The sequence below is a fragment of the Paralichthys olivaceus genome, chromosome 20 (assembly GCF_024713975.1).
Source record: "Paralichthys olivaceus isolate ysfri-2021 chromosome 20, ASM2471397v2, whole genome shotgun sequence".
Lineage (NCBI taxonomy): Eukaryota > Metazoa > Chordata > Actinopteri > Pleuronectiformes > Paralichthyidae > Paralichthys > Paralichthys olivaceus.
Window position 1 is genome coordinate 134,447 of NC_091112.1, and position 15,197 is coordinate 149,643.

The 15,197-nt window shown below is 41.7% G+C and overlaps 2 protein-coding genes across 3 annotated transcripts; one reads left to right on the forward strand and one right to left on the reverse strand.

The window, feature by feature from the left end:
- Window positions 1-474: 474 nt before the first annotated feature.
- cdc42se1 (CDC42 small effector 1) lies at window positions 475-9,670 on the reverse strand. The gene is made up of 4 exons (XM_069516543.1): window positions 9,537-9,670; window positions 3,119-3,527; window positions 2,157-2,261; window positions 475-1,619 (listed from the first exon to the last, which is right to left on the reverse strand). Exons 2-4 carry the CDS (start codon window positions 3,266-3,268, stop codon window positions 1,551-1,553), a joined length of 324 nt encoding a protein of 107 aa, XP_069372644.1. The 5' UTR covers window positions 3,269-3,527; window positions 9,537-9,670; the 3' UTR covers window positions 475-1,550.
- Window positions 9,671-11,519: 1,849 nt separating this feature from the next.
- Window positions 11,520-15,012, forward strand: mllt11 (MLLT11 transcription factor 7 cofactor). 2 transcript variants are annotated; one of them, XM_069516544.1, is made up of 3 exons: window positions 11,520-11,659; window positions 13,528-13,703; window positions 13,909-15,012. In XM_069516544.1, exons 2-3 carry the CDS (start codon window positions 13,536-13,538, stop codon window positions 13,999-14,001), a joined length of 261 nt encoding a protein of 86 aa, XP_069372645.1. In that variant the 5' UTR covers window positions 11,520-11,659; window positions 13,528-13,535; the 3' UTR covers window positions 14,002-15,012. The 2 variants fall into 2 exon arrangements, with proteins under 2 accessions (XP_069372645.1, XP_069372646.1); XM_069516545.1 differs by lacking the exon at window positions 11,520-11,659 and adding an exon at window positions 11,749-11,878.
- The last annotated feature ends 185 nt before the right edge of the window (window positions 15,013-15,197 follow it).

Here is a 15,197-nt window from a genome sequence, read left to right on the forward strand (position 1 = left end):
ACACTTTAAAACATCCTAAAACAATTCTATAAAAATATTCTATAACCTCAAAGATGATTTATTTACTTCTTCTAATAAATAAAATATTTCTTGCCCTCGAACATTTCAAACACTCCGTATGTTTATCTACTGAAATGATCCTGTTGGCTTGTTGTCAACATGTAATAGCATAAATAATTATCTTTGTTAATCTCTTAACTCAAACATTTTGTCCAGATGTTTCTTTCAAGCGGCTCTAATCATTTTATTTAGCATTAGCATCAGCAATGTTCGAGTTAAAACGGAAGCAGGATCACGTTCGTGTTCGTGACGTGTCGACAGATTATCATTAAAACATCAGTCACGTCCACAGCTGTGATTGGATGAGACACCTGTCAATCACACAAACAAGCATTCAACCTGAAGTTAAACAGTAGCCTCTAGTGGACATTAGAGGAACTGCAGTTGAGTCACATCACACGAAAGGAAATGAACTAAAGATGAAAGTGTTTATTTGTTTCAAGGACCACAAAGACGCAAGTCACAAAAAACTTTGTGATCAATAAAAGATTTGTTCATACAAAATACCGACACAACTTCCTGACTGAACAACAACACAAACAGGTCGATCCATCAACAACAGCGTCCACGAACATTATTCTGACAGTTGTGCCTCTTCAGGGAGGAAGGTGCCGGTTGCACAGTGAGGGGGTACACCATGACTCAGCAGTTTCCATGGCAACCACCCAGGGTAGGGCATAAAACCCCCACCCCCAACCCCCTGACAGTTTTTACAGACCGGTCGTGTTTACATATGAAATAAATGAACTTTATTTATTTATTATGTTTGAAACACAGAACCTAAATGTTTCGAAACGTCAGGAAACGAATCTGAACATTTACACAATAAATAAAATGTCTTTAAAATACAAAGAAATTCCAGAAATGTGTTAACTTGTTATTCACACGTAAAGTTGCTTTGAGTTCACAGAAGTCGTGAAGACACTTTGAACATGATCTCACTTCTTCAGATGTTTCATCAGGAAAACAGCGAATCACTAACAACAGAAGAACGTTTCAAAAGTCTGAACAATAGTAAAATTATAAACTGCTCCAGAACAGCAGACTTTCAGGGACTTTCCCAACTCTTACATCATCGAGCAGCAGCAGTGGGGCTGAGCAGAGTGAGGAATTCTGTACAATTCTGTACAGTCCTGTACAAGTCAGCTGTGCAGTGAAGCATCCTGGGACATTAAGTCTATTCAGAAAATTCCAGAGAAGGTAGATGACCATCTTCACTGAGTGTTGAGAAAAGTTCTATGAATGCTGGGTAAATAATTTGTTGTTCTTGACGTTGTGTTATTTAGCAGAAAGGGATTCTGGGGTATGTAGTCCTGGTTCCCTGAACCCGAGACGTGGACGATGAGCGACCCCTTCATGTTGGATGGTTTTAAGATGGTCTTTATGACAGCGCCCCCTGCAGTTGGCAGTCAAGCGCTTTGCTGTGTGTGTGTGTGTGTGTGTGTGTGTGTGTGTGTGTGTGTGTGTGTGTGTGTGTGTGTGTTCACCAGCTATAACAGGCTGTCCCTGCCGTTCATGTTCGGGCCTTTGGACCTCATCTGCTCCTGAACCGACCCCGACTGGAAACAACACACACACACACACACACACACACACACACACACACACACACAATGAATTCACTCCGTACAATATTTTGTCACCTGTTTCATTTGTTATGATTTTAATATTTTGATGAAATTATATTTTACAGAAAAGTGTTTGAATTCCAGTTCTACATGTTTGTGTTTTCTTTTTATTCATTGAGTTTCTTTGTGGTAAGAGTTTGATAACTACATTTTAGGAATTACGATTATTATTATTTAGATAATCCAGATTCTCACCTACTGCTGTTTCTTCTACTCTGTGAGAAATGCTTTATTATTTTAATCTAATAATTGATGTAATTAATGAATGTGTGTGTGTGTGTGTGTGTGTGTGTGTGTGTGTGTGTGTGTTCTAACAGACTAACAGATCTGAGGGAGTGAAGCTAAAATAGAAACAGGAAGGAAGTGACATTTGCTCTCTCTCTTTCTCTGTCTCTCTTTCTGTCTCTGTCTCTCTGTCAATCTCTCTGTCTGTCTTTGTCTGTCTCACACACACTCGTGTCCTCTCACCGGCTGCAGACCCTCTGCCATCTCTCCAGAGCCGATGTGTGTGAGGTGGATGAAGTTTGTCGGCTCTCCGATCATCGTGCGATCAATCTTCCTCCTCTTCTTCTTCTACACAAACACACACATTAGTAACGATGTAAAAAGAGAAGAATAAAATCTTGAATGTTTAGTTTTAGCAGGACAGTATTTTTCAGAATAAAAGCTTCAGACAGTGAAGCTGTTCCGGAGGAAGGTCTGTGACAATACAGGAGTCTGTGCTGCGTTCAGGGACAGTCTGAGCTCTGTCAGACCCTGAACACCTCATTGAAATCTCCTCTGCTGCAGTTGATGTTTGTCAGGATTATTCTTACGTAACAGCAGAAGGTTGTAGGTAGAAGGTTATAGTCTGACATTTGCTCGTTAATCTCTTTCGTCTCTCTCATCAGTTTAAGATCCAAACCTCTGACCTGTGACCTGCTCCACTCTCGTTAACTCACAGGAAGTGACTTCTGTCGTTTGTTAATGTTCATCATCACTAACGACAACAGCCTCTGTGATTTAAGATATTCATATGTCGATATTTTTCACAGCTGTTGATACACAGAGACTAGAAGACTCCAACATGGCCGACGGAGACGTGGTTACATCAGCAACAGAGAGTTTTACTGTGGAGGAAGGAGTGTGTTCCTGTACTTATATCTTTGTGAGGACCATTTTAAGCATAGAACCTACAGACTGAGGACATTTTGTCTGGACCTCACTTCTTCTGTTTGATGGTAAAGACTTGGTTTTAGGGTTAGGATCAGGTGTAAGTTAGGTTAGGTTATGGTTAAGGTTTGGGTTAAGGTTTGGGTTTGGGTTTGGGTTAAGGTTAGGCATTTAGTTGTGATGGTTCAAATTAGGGTTAGAGACGAGAGAATGCATTATGCCAATGAGTGTCCTCACTAAGAATACCAAACGTGTGTGTGTGTGTGTGTGTGTCTCACAGGTGTTGGTTTAGCCACCACACAGCAGCCCATCTTGTGCCAGAAGTCGCTCATGCTGATGCTCCGCCTCTCCAGCTGCCAGCTGCTGCTCTCTGCTGCCGCTCTGCAGGCCGAATGAAGAGCTGCAGCCTGAGGGTAATCCTGGGGCATTCAGTCAAACGAGCTGCACGCAGACGCTGATGCTCAGAGGAAGAGGAATAAAACCCGCAAAAGATCCTGGCTCCGACCGAACGCTGGACTCCAGGAGGGTAAAACAAGTCTGATAAAATTCCACAAGTTCTGACAGGAACAAAAAATGTCCCGACGAGATCCTGGAGATCCACTGATTTGTTGGTGTTTTTGTTGCAACCAGATGAATTTTTTTTCCCAGAATTAACGTTTAAAATCCAGAAAGAGCTTCAGGTTTGATCTGTGGAGACAGAGCAAGAGAAACACATTTGATTCTTGTTTGATTGGTAACAGAAGTGTTTTTTTAAACTGTGGTTCCGTCAGAGTGAATCACTCGTGTGATGATTCATCACGTTCCTGAACCTGCTGCTTGTGTCACTTCATCTTTCACAGCACGGTTTGTTCTTTTCTCACTAAAACAACGGCTGAACTTGTTTTGTTCCAGGTTCTGAAAGTGTCACTTTTCAAAACTGCAGAAAAAATATATCAAATTTGATTAAAACATGTCCCCACAATGATAGAAGAATAGAAACACCCCGAGAACGTCCTCACATGAAGTCTATGTCTGTCTGTGTCTGTGTCTCTGTCTCACAGGAGAACATCTGGAGTCCATCCAACACATTTCAGCAGATAAAGAAAGAGTGTGAAAGACACAGAGACATGTCTCGTCTCGCTTCACATTCACAACTAATCTGCACTGAGGAATTTAACTCTGCAGCCACTGTCAGAGAGGACAGACAGGGATGTCTCTGCTGAGAGAGGACAGACAGAGACATTGGAGCTTAATTGTCAAATCTAACCTTCATTCTGCTTCCTGTCTGATTTTTGGGTTTCTCTGAAACTCACCATGTGTCACTCTGCCACTAGGGGTCTCCCTCTCAGAGGTCAGAGGTCAAAGTGATTCAGTCCCTAACGTTTGTTTCTCTGAAACTTAACATCCGGACGTCTGCTTCAAATATAGAGTTGAAAACCACCAAGATATAAAGAGTGTCTTGTAAAAGTGAAACTGGACAAAAATCTTTGACTCTTCTGACAAATGCTGACACATGAACAAAGAGGACATGACGCCACCAACTGGCGACCAAATGAAACGCACTGTTACTTTGATTAATACTAAAGATGTCTGCAGGTTTGAAAATATGACTTTTATATATATACATGGAAAACAGATTGAACGATGGTCGGACATCTTATATTAAACCTTGAACTGAAGAAGAGACTGAAACAGAAAATAAAGTTGTGATGACATCATGTCATCATCATCACCTGATCTGTGGTCAGCTGCTCATCAGACTGAAAACAAACAAACGACTGTGACAGTGAACGTCACATGATCGAATCAGCTGAAATCTTTATTTAAACTCAGGTGACAAACAAACTGACTGTTCAGACTCAGCTCTGACGCTTACATCACAGATCAAAGTTCAAAGAGACACACCTGTGCAACCAACCAATCAGAAGCCACCACAAGGTCACATGACTGACACTCAGCAAATGATCTATATCACCCCCTGCTGGCCAACTGGAGTAAGGTCATTAACCCCTCCTCCTCCATGTTAGCAAATGGGACATGGACCAAAAAAAAAATCTATGTAAACACCAAAACCTGTATTAACAGTATACAGTCAGTGATCATCTTTATATACAGTCAGTGTCTTTATATACAGTCAGTGATCATCTTTATATACAGTCAGTGTCTTTATATACAGTCAGTGATCATCTTTATATACAGTCAGTGATGGTCTTTATATACAGTCAGTGATCATCTTCATATACAGTCAGTGATCATCTTTATATACAGTCAGTGATCATCTTTATATACAGTCAGTGATGGTCTTTATATACAGTCAGTGATCATCTTTATATACAGTCAGTGATCATCTTCATATACAGTCAGTGATGGTCTTTATATACAGTCAGTGATCATCTTTATATACAGTCAGTGATCATCTTCATATACAGTCAGTGATCATCTTTATATACAGTCAGTGATCATCTTCATATACAGTCAGTGATCATCTTCATATACAGTCAGTGATCATCTTCATATACAGTCAGTGATGGTCTTTATATACAGTCACTGATCATCTTTATATAGAGTCAGTGATGGTCTTTATATACAGTCAGTGATCATCTTTATATACAGTCACTGATCATCTTTATATACAGTCAGTGATGGTCTTTATATACAGTCAGTGATCATCTTCATATACAGTCAGTGATCATCTTCATATACAGTCAGAATGATCATCTTTATATACAGTCACTGATCATCTTTATATACAGTCAGTGATGGTCTTTATATACAGTCAGTGATCGTCTTTATATACAGTCAGTGATCATCTTCATATACAGTCAGTGATGGTCTTTATATACAGTCAGTGATCATCTTTATATACAGTCAGTGATGGTCTTCATATACAGTCAGTGATCATCTTTATATACAGTCAGTGATCATCTTTATATACAGTCAGTGATTGTCTTTATATACAGTCAGTGATGGTCTTTATATACAGTCAGTGATCATCTTTATATACAGTCAGTGATGGTCTTTATATACAGTCAGTGATCGTCTTTATATACAGTCAGTGATCATCTTCATATACAGTCAGTGATCATCTTTATATACAGTCAGTGATCATCTTTATATACAGTCAGTGATTGTCTTTATATACAGTCAGTGATGGTCTTTATATACAGTCAGTGATCATCTTTATATACAGTCACTGATGGTCTTCATATACAGTCAGTGATCATCTTTATATACAGTCAGTGATCATCTTTATATACAGTCAGTGATTGTCTTTATATACAGTCAGTGATGGTCTTTATATACAGTCAGTGATCATCTTTATATACAGTCAGTGATGGTCTTTATATACAGTCAGTGATCGTCTTTATATACAGTCAGTGATCATCTTTATATACAGTCAGTGATTGTCTTTATATACAGTCAGTGATGGTCTTTATATACAGTCAGTGATCATCTTTATATACAGTCAGTGATGGTCTTTATATACAGTCAGTGATCGTCTTTATATACAGTCAGTGATCATCTTCATATACAGTCAGTGATCATCTTTATATACAGTCAGTGATCATCTTTATATACAGTCAGTGATGGTCTTTATATACAGTCAGTGATCATCTTTATATACAGTCACTGATGGTCTTTATATACAGTCAGTGATCATCTTTATATACAGTCACTGATGGTCTTTATATACAGTCAGTGATTGTCTTTATATACAGTCAGTGATCATCTTTATATACAGTCAGTGATCATCTTTATATACAGTCAGTGATTGTCTTTATATACAGTCAGTGATGGTCTTTATATACAGTCAGTGATCATCTTTATATACAGTCACTGATCATCTTCATATACAGTCAGTGATCATCTTTATATACAGTCAGTGATCGTCTTTATATACAGTCAGTGATCATCTTTATATACAGTCAGTGATTGTCTTTATATACAGTCAGTGATCATCTTTATATACAGTCAGTGATCATCTTTATATACAGTCAGTGATCATCTTTATATACAGTCAGTGATTGTCTTTATATACAGTCAGTGATGGTCTTTATATACAGTCAGTGATCGTCTTTATATACAGTCACTGATCGTCTTTATATACAGTCAGTGATTGTCTTTATATACAGTCAGTGATGGTCTTTATATACAGTCAGTGATCATCTTTATATACAGTCAGTGATGGTCTTTATATACAGTCAGTGATCGCCTTTATATACAGTAAGTGATCATCTTTATATACAGTCAGTGATGGTCTTTATATACAGTCAGTGATGGTCTTTATATACAGTCAGTGATCATCTTTATATACAGTCAGTGATCGTCTTTATATACAGTCACTGATCATCTTCATATATAGCCATAAGAACATGAGGACAGAAACACCCCGCCCCCAGCAGCTTGATTTTGATTGACAGCTGTCACTTCTCCTGTTACCAGGACGACAGGTCGTCTCTGATTCTGAAAGTGGTCCATGACAGGGCAGGAAGTGAGAGAGTGGGTCAAAGTGATAGCAAGACTTTTAGTAGGTCAGCAGAGAGAGCAGCTCCACAATGAGCTCTTTTCATTCACATGAAGGAAAAACTTTCCGTCTGGTTAACGGCCTGACAGAACACAACCGACACTTTAACTTTAACATGTCAGAGTAAAAAACAATTCTTCTGCTGGTTCACTTTTTAAAACTGAAAATACTATGTGATAATAAAAATCCTTATAATCCTCCTAATATTATTTAGTAGTTTTAGTTTTATATGTGCTAATTCTTTAAAATAAAGTGTATATTATTATTATTGGAGAAGTTCTGTGCTGTCTGAACACATTCAGTTGAGTGTGATGTCATCAGCTGTGTTTTATAAAATAGTTTGTGTGACTCTGTGTGTGTGTGTGTGTGTGTGTGTGTGTGTGTGTGTGTGTGTGTGTGTGTGTGTGTGTGTGTGTGTGTGTGGCTGATAAAACATGAAGGTTAAATTCACACAAACAAAAACTGAGGTCAGAGTCCAGATGCCATGAACGAGCTGCTCAGACACTGACCAACTTCCTATGAAACTCCACGTCTCCAGGCCAACAAAGTGAAAAACACAGAATCAGTCCTGAAGTCATCAACAGACAGGAAGAACATCGAGAAACTTCAAGAAACTTCAAGAAACATCAAGAAACATCAATAAAATTCAAGAAACTTCAAGAAACATCGAGAAACTTCAAGAAAATTCAAGAAAATTCGGTGAAAAGTCTTCTTCGATACAGCTGATGTTCATTTAGTAAATTATGATCATTTATTATTTCAAATAGACCATTAAGCACCGTATGTACCAGGGCGTGGATATCACGGTGGAATTGACAGGTACTACTGTCCAATGGGTGTGGGACGGCTGTGGCTGAGGGGGTAGAGCAGTTGTCCTCCAACTAGAAGGTCTAACACTGGACTAACACTGGTCTAACACTGGACTAACACTGGACTAACACTGGACTAACACTGGACTAACACTGGTCTAACACTGGACTAACACTGGACTAACACTGGTCTAACACTGGACTAACACTGGACTAACATTGGACTAACACTGGACTAACACTGGACTAACACTGGTCTAACACTGGTCTAACACTGGTCTAACACTGGTCTAACACTGGACTAACACTGGTCTAACACTGGACTAACACTGGTCTAACACTGGACTAACACTGGACTAACACTGGACTAACACTGGACTAACATTGGACTAACACTGGACTAACACTGGACTAACACTGGTCTAACACTGGACTAACACTGGACTAACACTGGACTAACACTGGACTAACACTGGACTAACACTGGTCTAACACTGGACTAACACTGGTCTAACATTGGACTAACACTGGACTAACACTGGTCTAACACTGGACTAACACTGGTCTAACATTGGACTAACACTGGTCTAACACTGGTCTAACACTGGACTAACACTGGACTAACACTGGACTAACACTGGACTAACACTGGACTAACACTGGACTAACATTGGACTAACACTGGACTAACACTGGACTAACATTGGACTAACACTGGTCTAACACTGGACTAACACTGGACTAACACTGGACTAACACTGGACTAACACTGGACTAACACTGGACTAACATTGGACTAACACTGGACTAACACTGGACTAACATTGGTCTAACACTGGTCTAACACTGGACTAACACTGGACTAACACTGGACTAACACTGGACTAACACTGGACTAACACTGGACTAACATTGGACTAACACTGGACTAACACTGGACTAACACTGGACTAACATTGGACTAACACTGGACTAACACTGGACTAACACTGGTCTAACACTGGACTAACACTGGACTAACACTGGTCTAACACTGGACTAACACTGGTCTAACATTGGACTAACACTGGACTAACATTGGATCTGTGTTTTAGAGCGAAACCCTGTAAATTGAGACTTTGCAGACATTTATCACTTTTCTGACGTTTCACTTCATCAATAAAGAAAACATCTGTCAGTAACAGCCCCATGTAAACGGTCAAAAGTCTGTGGACACTGCTTGTCCACGAGTTGAAGATGTCAGCTTTGTTTTTAGAACACACACTGGTGTCAAAGTTCAGCCGTGTGTTTTGAGTCAATGTGTAATGAAAGAGGGAAGTGAGGCCAAAGTTCCTTTTAAAGGTTTGAAAGCAGGTTTAATAGAAACAGAAGCAGCAGACTCACCAGAGACGAACAGACCAACACAACGACTCAGACTGAAAAAATGAAAAGTGAAAAAACGGTCACTGAGATCATTCACAGCTCCAGTTCTCTGTGAGTGTCTCTCTCTCTCTCTCTCTCTCTGAGGTGTGGCCCCGAACAGGAAACCCATCCTCCTCCTCCTCCTCCTCCTCCTCCTCCTCCTCCTCCTCCTCTGTTCCTGGTCACACAGCGCCTCCTGCTGCCTGACACACAGCTGCTCCATCAACACCACTAACAGAAGTCACGTTAGTAACATGTTAATGAGACATTAATGTGATGAAGAGGAAAGAGAAGCTCCATGTGTCCTGTGTCCTCCAGCCTCTAGACGTCCAGCAGCAGAACTAAGAGCAGGTCCAAGACAAACCTGGACCAGCTCTAACTAAACCTTCATCATGAAAGAAGTTTGAATCTTAAACGTAGAGCGGGAGTCTGCCTCCAGAACTGAACCTGAGATGATTCCACAGGAGAGGAGCTTGATGCTGAACGCTCTGGCTCCTCCTCTACTTTTAGAAACTTTAGGGACAAAAGAATGAATTCTGGGAGCTCAGGGCTCTAGTAGTGATATGGTACTTTGAGCTCTTTAAGGTTTGATGCTGCCGTATTGTTAATGTAGGTGAGGAGGAGGATTTTAAACAGGAAGCCAGTGTAGTGAAGCTGGTCTCTGTTCCTGGTTCTTGTCAGGACATGTGCTGCAGCATTTTGGACAAAGAGTCTTTAACGACTCACTGCTTCTTTTTAACATGCGCTATGGAGTCTAATCAGCGGCGGCTGGTGAAAACTCTTTTTGGTGGTGCTGTGCTCAGTTTTCAGTAACCTGGCAGTCATTTTTATACGAAAGCACAAAGCTAACTGCATCGTGCACAAACAAACTTAAAAAACTAAACTTAGAAAACTAAATAAATATAAAATATGCAAAAATAATAATAATCAGCTGTTTGATAAATCATGTAAATTATGAATGGTTGTGGCCCTTGTGCTCAGAGAGTCGTAGAGCTTCATTAGACTGAGTCTGGTCACTAGTGTTTACTCCTCGTCCTGAAACACACACAGTGCAATTCACAAACACTATGATGACAAAAGAGGAGGGGCCATCTACTACTAGATTATGACTCATACTCCATACGTCCTGCTAGCCACGCCTTCCTGCTGCACCGCTGACGGGAAACTCCTCGGGTGAACGTTTGACCTTTTCTCTGGCTTGTTGGTTGATGTTAAAATCAGCTTCATCTGGTTCAGTTTCTTTAATTCACAGTTTTTAACCAAAGTTCTCCTCAAATGGAGGTTGGAGAAGAGATCGTCCTGAATCTGGAGGCTGCGATGCTGTTTCCTGTGGATCACTGACGCTAGGACCGTCTGACATCCTCCGCCACGACACTGAGGGGCCTGGCGTGGGGCGCTATCAGAATCGCCCTTCGTGCGTTATTTTTGCCGATTTGCTTTGCCGTACATGTATCTTACCCAGCAACAGCCTCTTGTTGGCTCCTCGTCTCTGCTTTATGGGCGACGGTTCCAGCCCCTGAACTGACTGTGTCCCTGAACACTCGTTTCCCATTTCTACCGAACATGTTTATTTATATGTTATACAACACACGACATTATGAAATTTAAACACATAGATACTTAAATCATTTATAATAGCTAATGTTAGATTTTTTAAAATAAACACTCCACAAGGGAGAGAGGCGCCCTAGCGCCCTCTATTGACCAACCGCCACTGAGTCCAATGTTAATCGTAGTGAGTTTCCAGGGCTACATGATGGTCAATCTCAGTGGAGCCACAGTCTCTAAAGAATTCCTCACTTATATCGACGGATGATACTCAGGTAAATGTAACTGGAATGATTTCCAGCAGCCACAGCACAATCAGACCAACCTCTGGAAGAGAGAATATCTCACTGAACGATTCTCTGATAGAGCTGGATCATCTTAGAACAAGTGTGTGGTCTCATATTCAACTCATTATCACTGTTAACATGAATATTAACAACTCTTACTCTGAAACACAGAACGCGCTGCGTTTTATTTTGAAAAGTGTAACAGGAAGTGATCCAGTGATCGACGCAGGAGAAGCTGCAGCAGAAGAACAAAGAAGAAGAGACAAGAAGGTAAGGACATCTTTAACGTGGACATCTTTAACGTGGACATCTTTAATGTGGACATCTTTAATAAGGACATCTTTAATAAGGACATCTTTAACGTGGACATCTTTAACGTGGACATCTTTAATGTGGACATCTTTAATGTGTCTCTCTGTGTCATCACATCTGGTCCCGGTAACGGTATCTGTTGTCGAGTCCCGCTGCGCCTCCGACCCGGTGAAACCGGTAAAACCGTTTAAATCGTTAAAAACTGTTAAAACCGACTTTAGACTGAAACTCCAATATGTTCCGGAGTCTTTGTGGTAAAGCGGATTCACCGCCTGAATCAGTTCGAGCCCCGGGCAACGCCTCTTACATCCATCCAATAATAGTCACACCTATCACCAATAGTGACGCCATTTTATCAGGGAGAGAGACAGACAGAGACAAAGAGACAGAGAGAGAGAAGGACAGAGAGAGAGAAGGACAGAGAGAGAAAGAGACAGAGAGAGAGAAGGACAGAGAGACAGACAGAGAGAGAGAGAGAGAGAAGGACAGAGAGACAGACAGGCAGAGCAGAGAGAGTGAGACAGAGAGAGAGAGAGAGAGAGAGAAGGACAGAAAGAGACAGAGAGAGAGAGAGAGAAGGACAGAGAGAGAAAGAGACAGACAGAGAGAGAAGGGCAGAGAGACAGACAGAGAGAGAGACAGACAGAGAGAGAGAGAGAGAGACAGAGAAAGACAGACAGACACAGAGAGAGAGAATAAAATAAAAAGACAGGAGCTGTGATGGTCCTTCAGGTCAGAGGACACAACTTATTCGTCTGTCCACCAGTTGTCCTCTAATCAGTCCATCTAGTCTCTTCCTGTCAGCTGCTGTCTTCAAGTCCCAGAGTGTTTAGCAGCGCCCCCTGTAGTGTCCTAAGCACATATTAATATGTCCAACGACCATATCTGAAGACAATCAGGGACGTGGACAATCCACATCTGGATCTATTAATCATCATCATTTTAAGAACAGGAAGCATTTGAGCAGACTTCGATCACCATGGTAACAGATGAAGCATCAGATCAATGTTCTGTCCTGTTTCGATAAAGTTAGTGTTGAAGTTACAGACGGAGGTTGTGTGTCAGCGTCTCTGCTGAAAACAGCTCACACTAAAAATACAGCGTCTAAAATAACCTGAAGGACTGGATCTGTCTTCACTGAATCAGACTTCGTGTTGACGTCAGAATTATTTCTATGTTTAATCTGTCGCCACGTTTGAAAAGCTCAATATAAGTTTTGTACCTGCGGGGTCGTGCCGTCCACAGAACAGTCGGGGCCCCGGTAACCACCTGACGGACCCTGTTGACGGCCCTGTACAGACGTGACGATGACTCATCACAAAACGGATCTGTTGACATTAGGGATGTGTCATATTTATCGTCTACGATAATATCTTAATTGTTGTTTTAACGATGTTTGAGCTGACGTTATCAAGTATTGAGAATATCGAGTGTAGAGCCACCCGGAGCGAGCGCTCCTCTCCACCAGCGCCGTGAGGGAGGGAGAGAGGGGGAGAGAGAGCCAGGCACCTGGCACCAGCTCCACTGGCTGAGTCAGAGTGACTCCAGCCCGGGTAGAGCGAGCGCCCCTCTCCACCAGCCCAGTATTTGATGACAGTAAATCATTTTGCAGCATTCTAGAGATCACAGAGCCTTCTCTTTCATGGTGTGTCTCTCAGCCTTATCCCTCCCTCCCTCCCTCACTCTAACTCTCATTCACCCACTCGTCCCGGACAGAGAGCCTGGCCCGGCTCGATCGGCGGTCTAATTATCGTCAGTTGCTTGTTAATATCTCACACCCTGGTTGACGTTAGAGAACCTTCTGCTAATGTCTGTTCCTGTCTCAGCTTTAAAGATGAAGGAGAAGTCAAACAGCCAATACGAGTCCTTCCTCTTCTGGAGGCAGCCAATCCCAGCCCTCGATCTATCCGAGCTGGAGAATATGGGTTTGACTGACGGTCAGTCGACCAATAGCAGAAAAGGAAAAGACAAGCTGCCCAAACTGAGGCGTCAGGACGAGGAGGTGAGAGAGGACGTCTGAGCTTTGATTGTTTGATCACATGACTTCATGTATTTGGATTAATCTGCCAACGAGAATCACATTTTAAATGTCTTTGCAAAAGCACTTTGTTCTGCTGCCAGCAGGTGGAGCTGTGACTCACCTGTCACCAGGTTTGATCCAGGTCCGATGGTCGTGTTGACTCCGTCTTCTCTTCCTCTCTCCACAGACGAAGCTGCAGGAGTTTTCTTCCTTTAACTACTGGAGAGCTCCGATCGCTGACGTGGACACTCTGCTCGCCGACCTCAACCTGCTGCTGTGAGACCAGACCACCTGTCCCCTGATCCAAGACCACCTGTCCTCTGAACCCAGACCACCTGTCCTCTGATCCCACACCGCATGTCCTCTGATCCCAGACCACCTGTCCTCTGAACCCAGACTACATGTCCTCTGAACCCAGACCACCTGTCCCCTGATCCCAGACCACCTGTCCCCTGATCCAAGACCACCTGTCCTCTGAACCCAGACATCATGTCCTCTGATCCCAGACCGCATGTCCTCTGATCCAAGACCACCTGTCCTCTGGTCCCAGACATCATGTCCTCTGATCCCAGACATCATGTCCTCTGATCCCAGACCACCTGACCTCTGACCCCAGACCACGTGTCCCCTGACCCCAGACCACATGTCCCCTGACCTGACCCCAGACCACCTCTGACCAACCTCACTTGATCTGTGACCCCAGATCCTGGATCAGTCTCTTGCTCCAGCTTGAAGTTTGTCTTCAGGAGCATTTACAGAACATTTGTGTTTTTCAGTGAATTCGTCAGAAAATTAAAATCAGTCTGCAGAGACTGGTCCTGGTTCAGATTCAGGTTCTGGTTCAGATTAGCGTCCCTCAGCTTCGTGTTCACTCTGACTCAGTGTTGTATGAAGATGCATCACACTCACTGAAGACGTGATGATGTCATAGTGAAGAATTAAGCACAGGAAGAGGACATCATGACATCATCAGGTCTCTGTTGTGAATGGGATGCACCTCTTGAGTATTTGTCCATGTCAGATCTATAATTTATCATTATCACTTTATTTTAGACAATGATCAGAATGTTCCTCAGTGTCACATAAATTATTTATTTATTAGACGAGTTCTACCTGTGAGACGTTTTCATCAGTTTCTATTTGTGCCTTTTTCTTTTCAGCTGCTTTGTTCAGTCGTCTTGATTATTTATTGATTTCTCATGCTGCTGTTTGACCCACTTTGAGAAAGTCCTGTCAGAATGTAATGTTCACACACTAAAATAAATAAAATGTCATTGATTGATCTACATCACTTTGATCACGGATCCGTTTCTTCTAAAATAGATCAAGCTTCTGTGATTTCACTGGATCTAGTTTAATGTGAAGTTAAACTATAAAACTAAAACAAAGGTTTTAATATTCAAATAATTATAGAACAAACTTTGCTTTTAGTGTGGATAAAATAAAGGTTTATCTTGTACTGTTTTCTTTATGAAG

Bases quoted from the DNA above. Each gene is read 5' to 3' on its own strand.
- cdc42se1 (XM_069516543.1), bottom strand. From the start codon at position 3,268: ATGCCCCAGGATTACCCTCAGGCTGCAGCTCTTCATTCGGCCTGCAGA. The intron at 2,262-3,118 runs GTGAGACACACA...GTGTTTGTGTAG, and splicing joins TGGTGGCTAAACCAACACCT to AAGAAGAAGAGGAGGAAGAT. The intron at 1,620-2,156 runs GTGAGAGGACAC...TGTTGTTTCCAG, and splicing joins TGGCAGAGGGTCTGCAGCCG to TCGGGGTCGGTTCAGGAGCA.
- mllt11 (XM_069516544.1), top strand. From the start codon at position 13,536: ATGAAGGAGAAGTCAAACAGCCAATACGAGTCCTTCCTCTTCTGGAGG. The intron at 13,704-13,908 runs GTGAGAGAGGAC...CTCTCTCCACAG, and splicing joins TGAGGCGTCAGGACGAGGAG to ACGAAGCTGCAGGAGTTTTC.